The 12782-nt window shown below is 39.0% G+C and overlaps 1 protein-coding gene across 3 annotated transcripts; it reads left to right on the top strand.

The window, feature by feature from the left end:
- Positions 1-100: 100 nt before the first annotated feature.
- On the top strand, positions 101-5171 carry LOC134023405 (GA-binding protein subunit beta-1-like). 3 transcript variants are annotated; one of them, XM_062465497.1, is made up of 9 exons: positions 101-263; positions 947-1054; positions 1392-1559; positions 1809-2003; positions 2324-2432; positions 2956-3042; positions 3451-3615; positions 3778-3890; positions 4020-5171. In XM_062465497.1, exons 2-9 carry the CDS (start codon positions 947-949, stop codon positions 4554-4556), a joined length of 1482 nt encoding a protein of 493 aa, XP_062321481.1. In that variant the 5' UTR covers positions 101-263; the 3' UTR covers positions 4557-5171. The 3 variants fall into 3 exon arrangements, with proteins under 3 accessions (XP_062321481.1, XP_062321482.1, XP_062321483.1); XM_062465498.1 differs by having other exon boundaries at positions 944-1054; XM_062465499.1 differs by lacking the exon at positions 2956-3042 and having other exon boundaries at positions 102-263.
- The last annotated feature ends 7611 nt before the right edge of the window (positions 5172-12782 follow it).

Raw genomic sequence — 12782 nt, 5'->3', positions numbered from 1 at the left:
ATACCAGTTTCTAATTGACTGCTAATACAGAATGACTGAATTGCACCTAAGAAAAGGCGATTTTCAAAATGTTTGAAAAAGTGCGCCAAGAATATACTGCGCAGTCGGCACTATTTCCAGTTCCGTTGTGTCAAGCCGCCATATTTGACCCACAAATAATGAAAACAATGATATTTGCTTAGCTTGAAAGTTTCGAAAGTGTATCAAACACACATTCTGGTTTGTAAACATAAGAGTTTATCTTGAGCCACTGAGTACCTAAGGTGAGTTATGCTTGATATTATTAGCTTTGTTAAAATTCGTAGAATGTTTGGCTGGGCTTAATCAAGTCTGCCATACTAAGCTGCAGTAGCTAAACTAGCCAGTCAGATAATACCTAGGGAGTTTGCAGTATGTTTGTTTAGCTAGCTTGTCTTGCATTACAGCACACGCAGTGTATATGTCATAAACCGTATTCTGTCTTTCTGACCAGTATAAGAATTACTTGTAAATAAATAATTACAAGGTTTTAATGTTTCTTAATGCTAGCTAGCCTGGTAGTCTTCTGTGCCTCTTTCGTGGTGCCTTAGTTTTTAGCTAGCGGATGTGGAAATGGCAAGTACTGTATCGGTGCCTCTGATTTGGCATCCGTAGAATAGGTTCAACTTCCACCGGAACATCAATTATCGGGACATCATTATACTTATAAAAATCCTTATTTCCATGTAAATAATTTGATAGGTGTGCCCACCTAGCTATGTCGAACTGTGCTGTGTAGTCTACATGCAACTGTTCTTGCTTTGCACTGAAAAAGTAAACTACAAATATCTTAACAGTGAGGAATAGAGACACTTTAATATATTAAACTTAGATGGTGGACAATGTTTTTACGTCATTCCTTTTCTAAATGCGAATTATTGATGTTCCGTGCCACCTGGTGAAAAAAAGTTTGACCACCTCCCAGCAGATGTCGCTAGTGGATCTGGGGAAGCGCCTGTTGGAGGCTGCACGGGCAGGGCAGGACGACGATGTCAGGTCTCTAATGGCTAATGGGGCCCCGTTCACCACGGACTGGGTAAGGCCTGTTACATACTGTACATTACATAGAGGGCCTTTTTTTCTTCAAATTATTACACGTTATAAGCTGTAGTCAATAAATTGAATGAGGAGATTGTTACAGTAATGTCAAATAAAGCGCAAACCATGTTTACATTTACATTTAGTCATTTAGCAGACGCTCTTATCCAGAGCGACTTACAGTAAGTACAGGGACATTCCCCCGAGGCAAGTAGGGTGAAGTGCCTTGCCCAAGGACACAACGTCATTTAGCACGGCCGGGAATCGAACCAGCAACCTTCTGATTACTAGCTAGATTCCCTAACCACTCAACCATCTCACCTCCATTTTTCCAGCTGGGTACATCCCCTCTTCATTTAGCTGCTCAGTATGGACACCATTCTACTGCAGAGGTGCTTCTCAGAGCAGGTGTCAGCAGGGACGCCCGGACCAAAGTGGATAGAACACCTCTTCACATGGCGGCAACAGAGGGCCATTCAAGTATAGTGGAGCTGCTAGTAAGGGTAAGGATAATGGTCCTCACTGCAGCTGTACTATTGTGGAGAAACAGAAAAGGTATATATTAAATGTTAGGTGGCTTACCCAGATCCAGGAATGTTTCTGGATCCTCTTTCAGTACAACACAGCATGATGTTCTATTACTCGGTTTACATTTGGGTGACTTTTCTCTGTTAAATCACTAATTATCTAAGGCTAAATTAAGGAAAAAGTCCTTCCCGTTCTCACCTATGCATCTCTATGCTCTTCAACAGAGTGGGGCGGACATAAACGCTAAGGACATGCTTAAGATGACAGCACTTCACTGGGCAGCCCAGCATCGTCACAGGGAGGTGGCTGAGCTGCTGCTCAAATACGGCGCTGACGTTCACTCTCTCAGCAAGTTTGACAAGACCCCCTTCGACATTGCAATGGACACCAGCAACACAGAGCTTATGATACTGCTACAGGTGAAGGGAGGGTTTGTGTGTTGTTGCTTGAAATGTGACTGATGTTTTCTTGTTGTGTAGTGCTTGCAAATGGCAAACAGATCCCCTGCTTTCAAGTTTCTGCCAGTGTTGCTATGGTTTCAGTGATAGTAATATTCTCAGCTACAGAAATACACATGATCCTATACCTTCAGCAACTAAACCCTCATTTAGAAAAGAGAAATGCATTATGCAACATATTGAGGCCCTAGGCTGGGAACAGTTGTACAGTACTGTATGTGGGAGGTATTGTATCAGTATTAGATCTGTGTGTGTGTGTGTGTGTGTGTGTGTCTTTCTAGGATGGTATGCAGAACCAGGTTAACATGAATCCAGAGCCTCAGTACATCATCCCTGCAAGTGGTGTACTAAACCTCTCAGACCTAGTGACCACACCTAAGAGCACTCCAGGTAAGAGGCACCCCACCCTGCATCAAAACAAGTTCAACATTCCACTACTCCGCTATGGCTAAATTAAGCTGAATTAAAATGACACTTCACAAGCAGGTTCTGCTTGTGAAGTGCTTATGTCTTGTACAGTGAATGTATGGTGTATTGGGAGTATTTCAATAAACACACATTTCAACACTAAAAACATCAAAACCCCATGAAACAGATTAAATGTGATTTTAAACCAAATCAAAGATGAATCGAACAAGGTAGCAGCATTTATATTTTAAACAGTGAATGTATGGTCTATATGGAATATTTAACTCAACGAAAATAAAATACTTAAGACCATGTCTCCCCGGTGTTCTCGGTACGCTCTCTTAAGCAATATCATTCTAATCTTGAAATACATCAAAGACAGAAAGAATAGGGAAACAATTGTGCAGTGTGCAGGTGGCATACGTCTACTGTATACAGACAGTCTCTCAGAAATGCAAGGTGATGAAGTAAGAAAGTGAACAGCGCACCATCTGTTGTCACCCAGGAGAACCTGGCTCAACCACCTCAGTTCTGGCTACCCTTGCAGCCCTGGCAGAGGCCTCTGGACCCATGGGGAAGTCCAATGGTGCTGGTAATAATACTAATAATACACTTAAAATAAAGGGCGGAATCTCACATAGTGGGTGTACTGTTTGAGAGACCACGCCCTTCAGAATGATACTTTCAAACACATGTAAATTATTCACATGGGGGGGCATGGAAAACCTGTAAAAAAAAATACAAAATGGAAGAAAAGGAAAGGAAATAATAAAATACTAATAATTTAATAATAAAATCACTTTTGGAATGTACACGCAGAAAAGTTTTGAAAATTAGCTTTTTGGTCATAGGTATCAAGTTTAAAATAGGCATGGAAAGCTTGGGGAGCCTGTTATAGACTGTGGTCACAATATAATACTAATGTATTTGGATCATGCCAGCATTCACTGTAGCTTTGAAGAAAAAAGGATTTGGATGTTATATGGTCTTTTCCCCTCAGGCAAATCGGAGGATGCAATAGCGGCAGATTCCGTGGACTCAGCCATACAGCATATGGTGGGCGATGGGGGTCAAAGGGTCATCACCATAGTAACAGATCAACATGGTAACCTGCAACCAGCTGGGCTTGGAAAGCAGTTCTTTGTTACCATGCAGGGCCAGCAAAGTGAGCAGAAAACAATAAAAACATATATTTCTACATAATGTTTTATGTGTTGTTATTATTATTATTATTATGTATTTTTTGAGTTATCTGTTTTTTCTTAGTATATAGAATTGGACTGTTATGTTGTATGCTAAAATGCCTTGCTCTGAAATTGCTCTGTAGTGGTGGCAGTTCCAGCTGGTCATATCACAGAGGAAGTAGTGGAGGAAGAACTTCAGATACCCACTCCCTCACGGAAGAGGAGGACAGAACCATCCGCCAATCACAGCCCCAAGGTTAGACAATAATTGCATGTGCTTACTGCATGTATTACTGATCACTTTGCACCTGAATCCCATCTTGAGTTTCTGATGGCTTCAATGGCTTCCATCCTCTTCACCATGTGATTTTGTGTGTTTTTCCAGAAGGGGAAAGATAGTCGTGAGCAACTCCAAAAGCAGCTGCAAGAGGCTAACAGGAAGGCCCAGGAGTACCGTCAGCAACTCCTGCAGAAGGAGCAGGAGGCTGAGCAGTACCGCCTCAGACTGGAGCAGGCTATGGCCAGCGGGCAAGCCAACAAGCTTACTGCTGTCTCTAGATCACAAGTTAAGGAGGAGGTTGTTCAGGAGGAACAACTTGAGGTGGAAGAGACTGGTGGATTGGTAATGGGAGTTGGAGAGGTGGTGGGAATTGGAGAGGTTGTGGGAGGTGGAGAGGAGGACAGAGTTGAAGGAGATGAGGATAAGATAGAGGGAGAGAAAGAAGTAGGGGAGGACATTGTAGAAGGAGAGGAGGATGCTGTCATTCTCCCAGAAGACACCATTCTGGTAAAAGTGGGGGAGTTGGAGGAGGGGGAGCAGGTGGCTCTTGAAGAAATGGAGGAAAGGGAGAAGGTCAAAAGCAAGGTCACCACCCCAAAGAGAGGCAGAGGTCGAGGGAGAGGTAGACGTAGGAGGTTTTAGTCATGTTGTTTTTCTGCTTGTTTGTTGTTACAATATGTTATAGTCTATGTTTTTATATTAATACAACCTGTCATAATTGTCATGTGGTATTTGTAAATATATTGCTAAATCTTTTTATACAAGCCATTGCAGTTAGCACTAGTTAAAGCCCATACTGATATTCTTGGAGGGTGCTGCTGTCTAGGCACACACAAGTCTTAGTCTATTAGTCCCTAATAATCAGTAGCAGTATTTGACTGCATGAAAAGTTGTTGAATAGCTAACGCTGTACATATTGAGAGTTTGATGTGATAGAACCTTGAAGCAAGGTTTTTCAAAAGCATTTTTATAGATTACACTGCAATTAACATTTTTTACATCCATGAAAGAAATCTTGTCATGTAAATACAATTTAAAAGAATGATGTATGTTACATATACAGTACCATGTAGCTTTACCTATGTTTTTACTTCTTTAGCAGATTCGTAATGCCTAGAAAGTCATACCTAAAATGTTTAGATGGAACTAGCATTTGTTACATCAGTAATGGGTCTGTCTCCTCTTTGCCAACCTTTGTTCTCTTTTGGGACAGCTAATTTGAAAATATGCACCCTCAGTGCTGTTGTTTCTGCCTTTCTTCTTTAACCCTCGTGCTGCCTTCGGGTCACATGACCCAAAGGTTCATAACGAACCATCGTTGTGTTTACCCAATTTTACCCAATACAAAAACAAATTAAAATAATTTTCTTTTAACCTTTGCAATGTGGGGGGTCTGAGACAGCCCAACGGTTAAAAGAAAATGCTTCACTTTGTCTTTGTATGCGGTAAATCTGTCGCAATACGACGGTGGGTCACAATGACTGATGGGTCAGAATGACCCGAAGATAACACAAGGGTTAAGAGTTGTTGAAAAAGTTTAAATACTTAATAAGACAGCTGTGAGTATGTGACCATGTGTGGTTAAGGTCGGTGTGTGCTATACTATTCACATGGTTGTGGTGCGACCTTAACTACAACTAAGCCTTAATTTCCCAACTCTGTGATTTTGTAGAATGGTTAGGTGTACCAGGCACAACATACTACCTATGTGTTTTTGACCACAAACATCTAGCAATTTTAATTTCTCAGTCATAGAAAGGTTGTATTGCTTAAATCTTTTTTCGTTTTTGTATTGTAACTTTAACATGCAACACCATTAATGTGATTTGTAAATTATTCTTTTTACTGGATGTGATCTCAAAATACAGCATCATTGTACAGTTTTAAAAATCTCAAAACTTACTGTCAAAGAAACACTTATAACACTTTGCACTCTTAAGAAGGGTTTCTAATACTGGTTTGTAACTACATTTAACCTCTTTATAAACTGTTTTGTATTTTTTGTAATAAAACACTATTGGGATCTTTGTCTGTGTAGTAGTAGGTTTTTATAAAATATGAATAGTTATGATTGTGTTTATCTTGGAAAATGTCACAATAATAAAGTTGGTTTGTATGAGATATAACCCTTTCTTGAGCAAATAGATGTAATCAATAAATTACTCTACTGATATTATATCCATACACTTTTTGTCTATTGTCATACTTCAATTGACTTGCCATGACAATTACTGTTTTTGGCCTATTATTGAACTTAAATGAATCTTGCAATACTGAGTACAACACATCAATATTACAACACAGGTCTTTGCTCTGCAAAATCAATTGTGTAATACCAACACTGTTCTTCCTCTTGGGAAATATGTTCATAGACCATTAAATTGACTTATGGCTGAATACAGAAATACATTTTTGGGGGGAGGGAAATATTAATTTGAGGCCTACAATTAGGGCGGCTGAGTGTAGACTGTAAAATGCGACTTAGCTTAGCCTACTTAAACTAATTAGCCCTTAAGATAAGTACTTTTTGACCCTGATTAGAAGTATGGACCCTCAGTGGTTCATGTCTTTAATATTATCATTAAACTTAAATTCACTGTAGAGTATATGTAAATTATTATGGGATGATCTGTCCATCAAGGACAGGAAGACTTTTACATCCAAGATCGCTGCTATGAAGCATTTAAAATAAGTAACATATATACCAAAACGTTAATAAACATACAATCCATTCATCCATTAATAGATTTAGATCTTCTGCTTCAATATGTACAATTATTTAATGCAAATTTCTGTCTCAGATAATTATATGTCAAGGCACCACAGTTTCAGAGTAGATTGTTATTCTGCATGATATTGGATCCATCTAATTTGAAAGGACAGACCCTGCCTGCAGCTCGAGCAAATGTGGTTATGTCTGTATTGGCCTGATGAAAGCCAGACAAAGTGTCTGGATCGACAAAATCCAAGCAGATGGCTGTAAGCCACCTCTGTCACAAACTGATAAAACATTCCCCCAATACTGTATGCTGCTGATATCAGGAGCTTCAAAAAAAGGTCCAATGAAACAATGATTTTGTCTGTTAATAACACAAATGCGGAAAAATTTGTGATAATTTTTAATATGAAAAACAGATTACTTCAGGCAAACATCACAAGTTCAATGTACGTTTTTAACACTGACAAAAGCAACATGTGTTGCTATGTTTAAGCAACATACCAAAAGCTGTAAAACACTTATTGAAAGCACTACACATCAGCTATGAGCCATCATGCTATGAGAGTATACCATATCACAAACATGCATTAATACTTCACATCAACACAGACAGCAAGGTATCACTATTGAACAAATGCTTTTGGATAGGAAAAGGCCACAGCATATCACAAGAACCCCATACCAAGTGTCAAGTCCCAGGGTAGTGGAACGAGCAAAATTTGCACTGTTTGGCAGTTTTATGACTCTTAGCAAAGTGCAAGCCATCTTAATGTATGCACAAGGCTGGTTTATCTCACAGCTAACTATTTGTAAACAATCTACACTATAAGGCATACAGTTGAAGATTTTCCCAGACAAAGAGCGACATACAGAGTTCATAAAGGGATGGACAAGAGATTACATTATCATTTGTGCAGATCTGGCATACCAACTGTGTATATGCCAACTGCAGGCAGTTATATGCTTTATGTTTTGTTTGTTTGTATGTTGTTGTTTCCTTTTTTTGTATAATTTAAATAATCGCATGTGGGTACTACACAGAAACATATCTAAGACAAAACTATGAAACCTTTTGATTATTTTTCTTAAAAACATATTATTAGGCACAAGGAACAGCACAGTAAACACGTTTTTCAATATACCTCATTTGGTTTATGACTCCTTAAACACCAAAGGTCTGGGGCCATCTGAAAGGACCAACATTGAATAGTTAACACATCCATTGCTGACATCGAACATCTACGGTTGAGTCCAGAGAGAAATAAAGGGAAAGTTCACCCACTTTTGTAATACTGTAGGCCTAAACAGTTTTTCCAACACTGATTGTCTACATCTTTGTATATCCTTCCCACCAGTCTTAACAACATTTGCAACAGAGACGTTGCAAATGTACAGGCAACATAGTAGACCTGGTTTGAAATGGCATATTCAGAGTTATGGAGTTATGGAGTTTGTAAAGCTCTTTCTTGTAAGTCGCTTTGGATAAAAGCGTCTGAGGGTGGCTGTGGCAACGAGGTAGTCCATACCTGATGGATGTGATGCAGAAGTTGTGGATGTACCTTAAACAGCAAATATGATGTAAGCATTGTATGAATTTATGTGGAGTTGTTTCTTACATTTTATGGTCAGCATTTACAGATTACAGAGAAGCTTTGACTGTGAACTGTGGTGCATCGATAACACACACTCCTTAAAAATGTACGGCGGTGTTTACCACAAAGATGTAGCCCTGGTGATTTGGCAGTCATTTGCTCACAATGAGAAAATAAACAACGTTTTACAAGCACTAAACTGCGGAACAATTAATTGGTTTTCTCCAGCAACAAGGGAACTCTTCGGCCTTAGGGGCACTTCAGACGATGCGGTAGTCAAACGTGTCCTTTTCAGTATGGTCGGTCCAGTTGGAGGAGGGCATGCTGCGGTAGGGGTCCAGCAGGATCCGGAAGCAGCGCACAATGAGCAGTGCCAGGAATATAAACAGAAGCAGAACAAACACGGATGCAGCCTTCTGCTCCAGTGTCAGATAAGAAGGCATATGGTGGCCACCGCCCGAGGCAGACAAGGTACTGCTAAAGAATCCCTCGCCCATCCTGGGCACATCCATTACTGCTCACTGCTCCCAGTCTCTTTTTGCCACTCAGAGATGTAGGATGATGGTAGAGGCCTGAAGTAGGAAATTCCTGTGTAGTATGCCAAACAAAGCAAACAGAAGGCAAGGCATTGCATTCAATAACTAAAGCTGTTGAAAAGGAATGATTGAGGACCACAGTCATGCAGCGGGCAGGGAACATAATGTACTGTAGATGAAGTGAAAGCATTGTAGTTTAGAGCATATCATGTATTTTCCTCCTCAAACACACTTGTGTAAATGTCTGTGCATCACGATAAGAGGCACTTTTGGGGTTACGGCAAATCCATCATGGTTTTGCAAGCCTTTAGCATTGTCACAGAAAATCACAACACCACCTGTAATTATAGGATACCAGAACAGTTTTTGTGTGATGGCTCATCTCTACAAATCTCTGCCAGGGACTCTCCGGAGAAGAGACTTCAACCCTGCCTCACTTTGACAGACAGAGGACTGAGCGTGCTGTAATTCATCACACTTAGTGCTCAGAAATTCAATTTTACACTAGTGACTTATTGCTGTTATGGTGGAATTTGACAGCTGATGTGGCAGTAAACTCAGCTGAAGAAGGACCACGGCAAGAATTCACAATATCAATATATTATTATATTAGCCAATCAATATCAGATTGAATAAGCTTGTTGGTAAATGGAATAAGAAATGAAATTCTCAAGTGAAATTCTGAAGTGAATTACTGAAGTGAATTATATCATAAACAACGCACATTTGATCTGCCATCAAGTGCTAACCACTTATCTATAGCCCCCCCTCCCCGCCCCCCCGCCCTTAACTCCATTACGAAAACATGATATTGACAGCTTGTATTGATAATTATATGATGCCATTTGTTGTTTGACTGTCCTATAATGTTCATTTGCATCGTCACTGTGTAAGCCTGCGGCAGCCCTAGTGTCTGAAGCTATTTGGCCTACATCGTTTAGTAAGCTTCAATTACGTACAAAGGTAAAATCTACATTGGTGTTACACTGGATCAAACAATGAATTATTTTATTGCTTTTGTAAAATTGTGAAAGAATCAAAATGTCATGCTTTAACCACCTGGAACAATGGTAGCTATTATAATTTGCTTCAGTCCGTTTGTTAAGGCGTAGTACAGTCATTAGGTCTTGAAAATCCCTCGGCCTAAATTAAATGGCATTAATGAATTGAATGAAGAACTCCGTCACAGTTGGCATTTTTGTGTTAGCATTTTTGTTGTTGATGGAAAGAAGTTTAAGGTCCTACTTTATATGTGAAAACATTAAGTTGTCAAGCCTTAACCTGATAGAATGGCATTGCTTTAAAGACCAATATACAGTTGTAGGCAACATTCTACGTTAAAATGAGGATTTTCAGCCACTATTAGTGCAACGTGCCATATCAACACGCATTTCTCAAGAATTGTGCAATGAAACCGGCACGTGTTGCGCATCGAGCATCTAACACATCGCATCCATTTGGACTGTAATGTCGCGTATAGGGCGATAACCTACACCCCACAACGCCTAGTGTAAACAACAAATAAGTGTAGACACAAATTTGAAAAAATAGCGTTACTTTGAAATCCATAGCCTTTAAAAAGAAAAGAAAACCATTGATGTAATTTCATTTGAAAACGCCACTAACCTGTTACTGTAGAAGAGCGCGGGAAATGTTCTCGGTGCAAACCCTATTTCCAAATGTATTTTTCGTTACAGCCTATCATACATTGTGAACAAACTATAACGTTTATCAAAACGTAGTTGGCTTCCCCTATATTTTCAAATATCAACGTTCTCTCAAACTCATCCTTTCGTCGTCTAGTTGCCCATCTCACACACACCTACACTGAAGAAAACGAAGTGGCGGCGGTATCTCGTCGCCAATGGCAACCTGTTGCCATAGTAATCCTCTCAGGCAGGTATTATTTGTGGATGTCAAGGTGTGGTTCCTCTTCACTGAGGGGAAATTAATTTGCTGATACCCTCAATATTATTGCCATAGCCTACTGAAGTCTTGCACTTTTGATTGGTGTGTAGCAACAACAATGTACACACTTCCACCATGGGAAATATAGGCTAGAGGCTACCATATCCTCTCATGGAATATATACTTTCAGTCCTTACTCAATTAGGACTATATTTCAGATGACTATTTTATCAAAACTCAAAAACTCACACCGACAATGTTTTTAATGCTTTGTACTAATGTCTTAAATGACACCATTTATCCTTTTCATGGGTCTTTCATGACATGGCTTGAAAAGCATGGCTTCCCCAAATTTGAAATTAATATAGGGCTTACTTTTCTTCGCCAATGCGCTCATGTTTAACCTTTGAAGCCTATTAAATCTAAGTTCTCCAACCTTTATTCTGTTCAGACTTTTTTACATCAATTTAACCTTTGAAATGATTCCCTTGTTTGCACATTATAGCAATTAGGCCTATCGCTTGTATATTGGGATAGGTCTTGACAAACACCATACTCATGGATTGGAAACAGCTCTGCCAAGCTGTCTAAAAAGTGTTAATAATCTTTAAGTCATGACACATATTTTAATTTAATGTCATCTTATTTAGTTTTTTAATTGGTCCTGTGTCATTGGGTAGAACCTAGATTTCTTAGGAAGCAGTGGGGGGTTTCTGCACTTTAATTTCATCCACTAAAATCCAGACTGGATTCAATAATTATTAATTTGACTCCTTCAGTGTGAACAGGGGTGACTGAGGTGAGCAGGATAAAATCGTCCGAAGCAATGTCCAGGTTGCAGTGAAAAAAAACCTTTTTGGCAGTAATAATATGGCAGAGAGGTAGATTCAAGTTCATTGACTTACAGTCTAAACCTTCTAACATTTAGTAAATTGTTATATTTCTTAGAACCTTTCTCCATTTCTCCATTCAAAACACATCTATTATTAAACACAGTAAGGCAAATGCTTTTATTGGGAAAAGCCAAACTGGCCTTATCTTTTTCGGCACAGCAAAATTACAAATCTAATTATCCAAGGCGTGGTCTGCAACAAGGCAACAAAAAAAGGGGAAATAATTCCACCATAAAGACTTATACTGCCCTCTGATGGTAGCTTGACACTACTGCTACTGACCACTACTGACACAAAAGTACATTAGGCTTTTTAGTATATCCTATATTACAGGCTAAGCTTGTTTGTACTGCTAATTTATCATATGTAGTTTTGGGACATTAGGGCATAATCTTAACGGTGGCTTTCCTTGTGGATACGGGTGGTATAACGTAATGAAGTATCTATAATGTGATTATTACAAAGCACTTCACCCTTTAATTACTCTTACATGATGATCGAAAGGTAGGAGATGTTTGTAATCATCAGTCAAGCCAGTATTTGTATTATTTGATGGGGTTTCATAGTAATGGAAAGAAAACCAGGAATAACCATAAAATGCAGATTAGAATAAGAAACTGTTATTATGCCTAATGCCTTAGTTTGAAGAACAGTTCAGTACATTTGAAAGTAAATACATCGTTTCTAAAATGTTTGTGTAAGCATGTTGCATGCCTGCAGTTATTGCTAAATACCTTGTCTTAAAACTTGTTATAGCACAATATTAATTAACATAATAATTACAATATAATGCGTGATCATACAATATTGCAATTACAAATTTGAGGTAAGCATTTATAAACTGATGTCTGCACATTAGCAATTTTACATTTCAATTTGTTATTTTATGCTACAATCAATAGTCCTCTTCCTTTTTTTTCTTTTTTTCCTCAGTGGAATGATAGTAAGTGGGCATGTGAGTAACATTATTGTACAGAAGCCCCCAATGAAAATTGGGGGCTTGGAGTCAAATTAGGGCAAGCAAGGAGGGCTCTATGGTTTTGTGCCACCAGGTGTCAGTACAGAGCTGTGAATCACATACTCATGATGCAAACATTTCACAAGGACAGTTAGATGCCATACAAGAAATTATATACCATCAGAAATGGCAAAAGTACACACATCCTTCACTCAAGTAGAAGTACAGATACTCATATTTAAAAAGACTCTGGTAAAAGTTG

This window comes from Osmerus eperlanus, chromosome 7, assembly GCF_963692335.1.
Source record: "Osmerus eperlanus chromosome 7, fOsmEpe2.1, whole genome shotgun sequence".
Lineage (NCBI taxonomy): Eukaryota > Metazoa > Chordata > Actinopteri > Osmeriformes > Osmeridae > Osmerus > Osmerus eperlanus.
The sequence above is the reverse complement of the archived record's forward strand: the minus strand, read 5'-3'. Positions and strand labels throughout refer to the sequence as shown.

Bases quoted from the DNA above. Each gene is read 5' to 3' on its own strand.
- LOC134023405 (XM_062465497.1), top strand. From the start codon at position 947: ATGTCGCTAGTGGATCTGGGGAAGCGCCTGTTGGAGGCTGCACGGGCA. The intron at 1,560-1,808 runs GTAAGGATAATG...GCTCTTCAACAG, and splicing joins TAGTGGAGCTGCTAGTAAGG to AGTGGGGCGGACATAAACGC. The intron at 2,004-2,323 runs GTGAAGGGAGGG...GTGTCTTTCTAG, and splicing joins AGCTTATGATACTGCTACAG to GATGGTATGCAGAACCAGGT.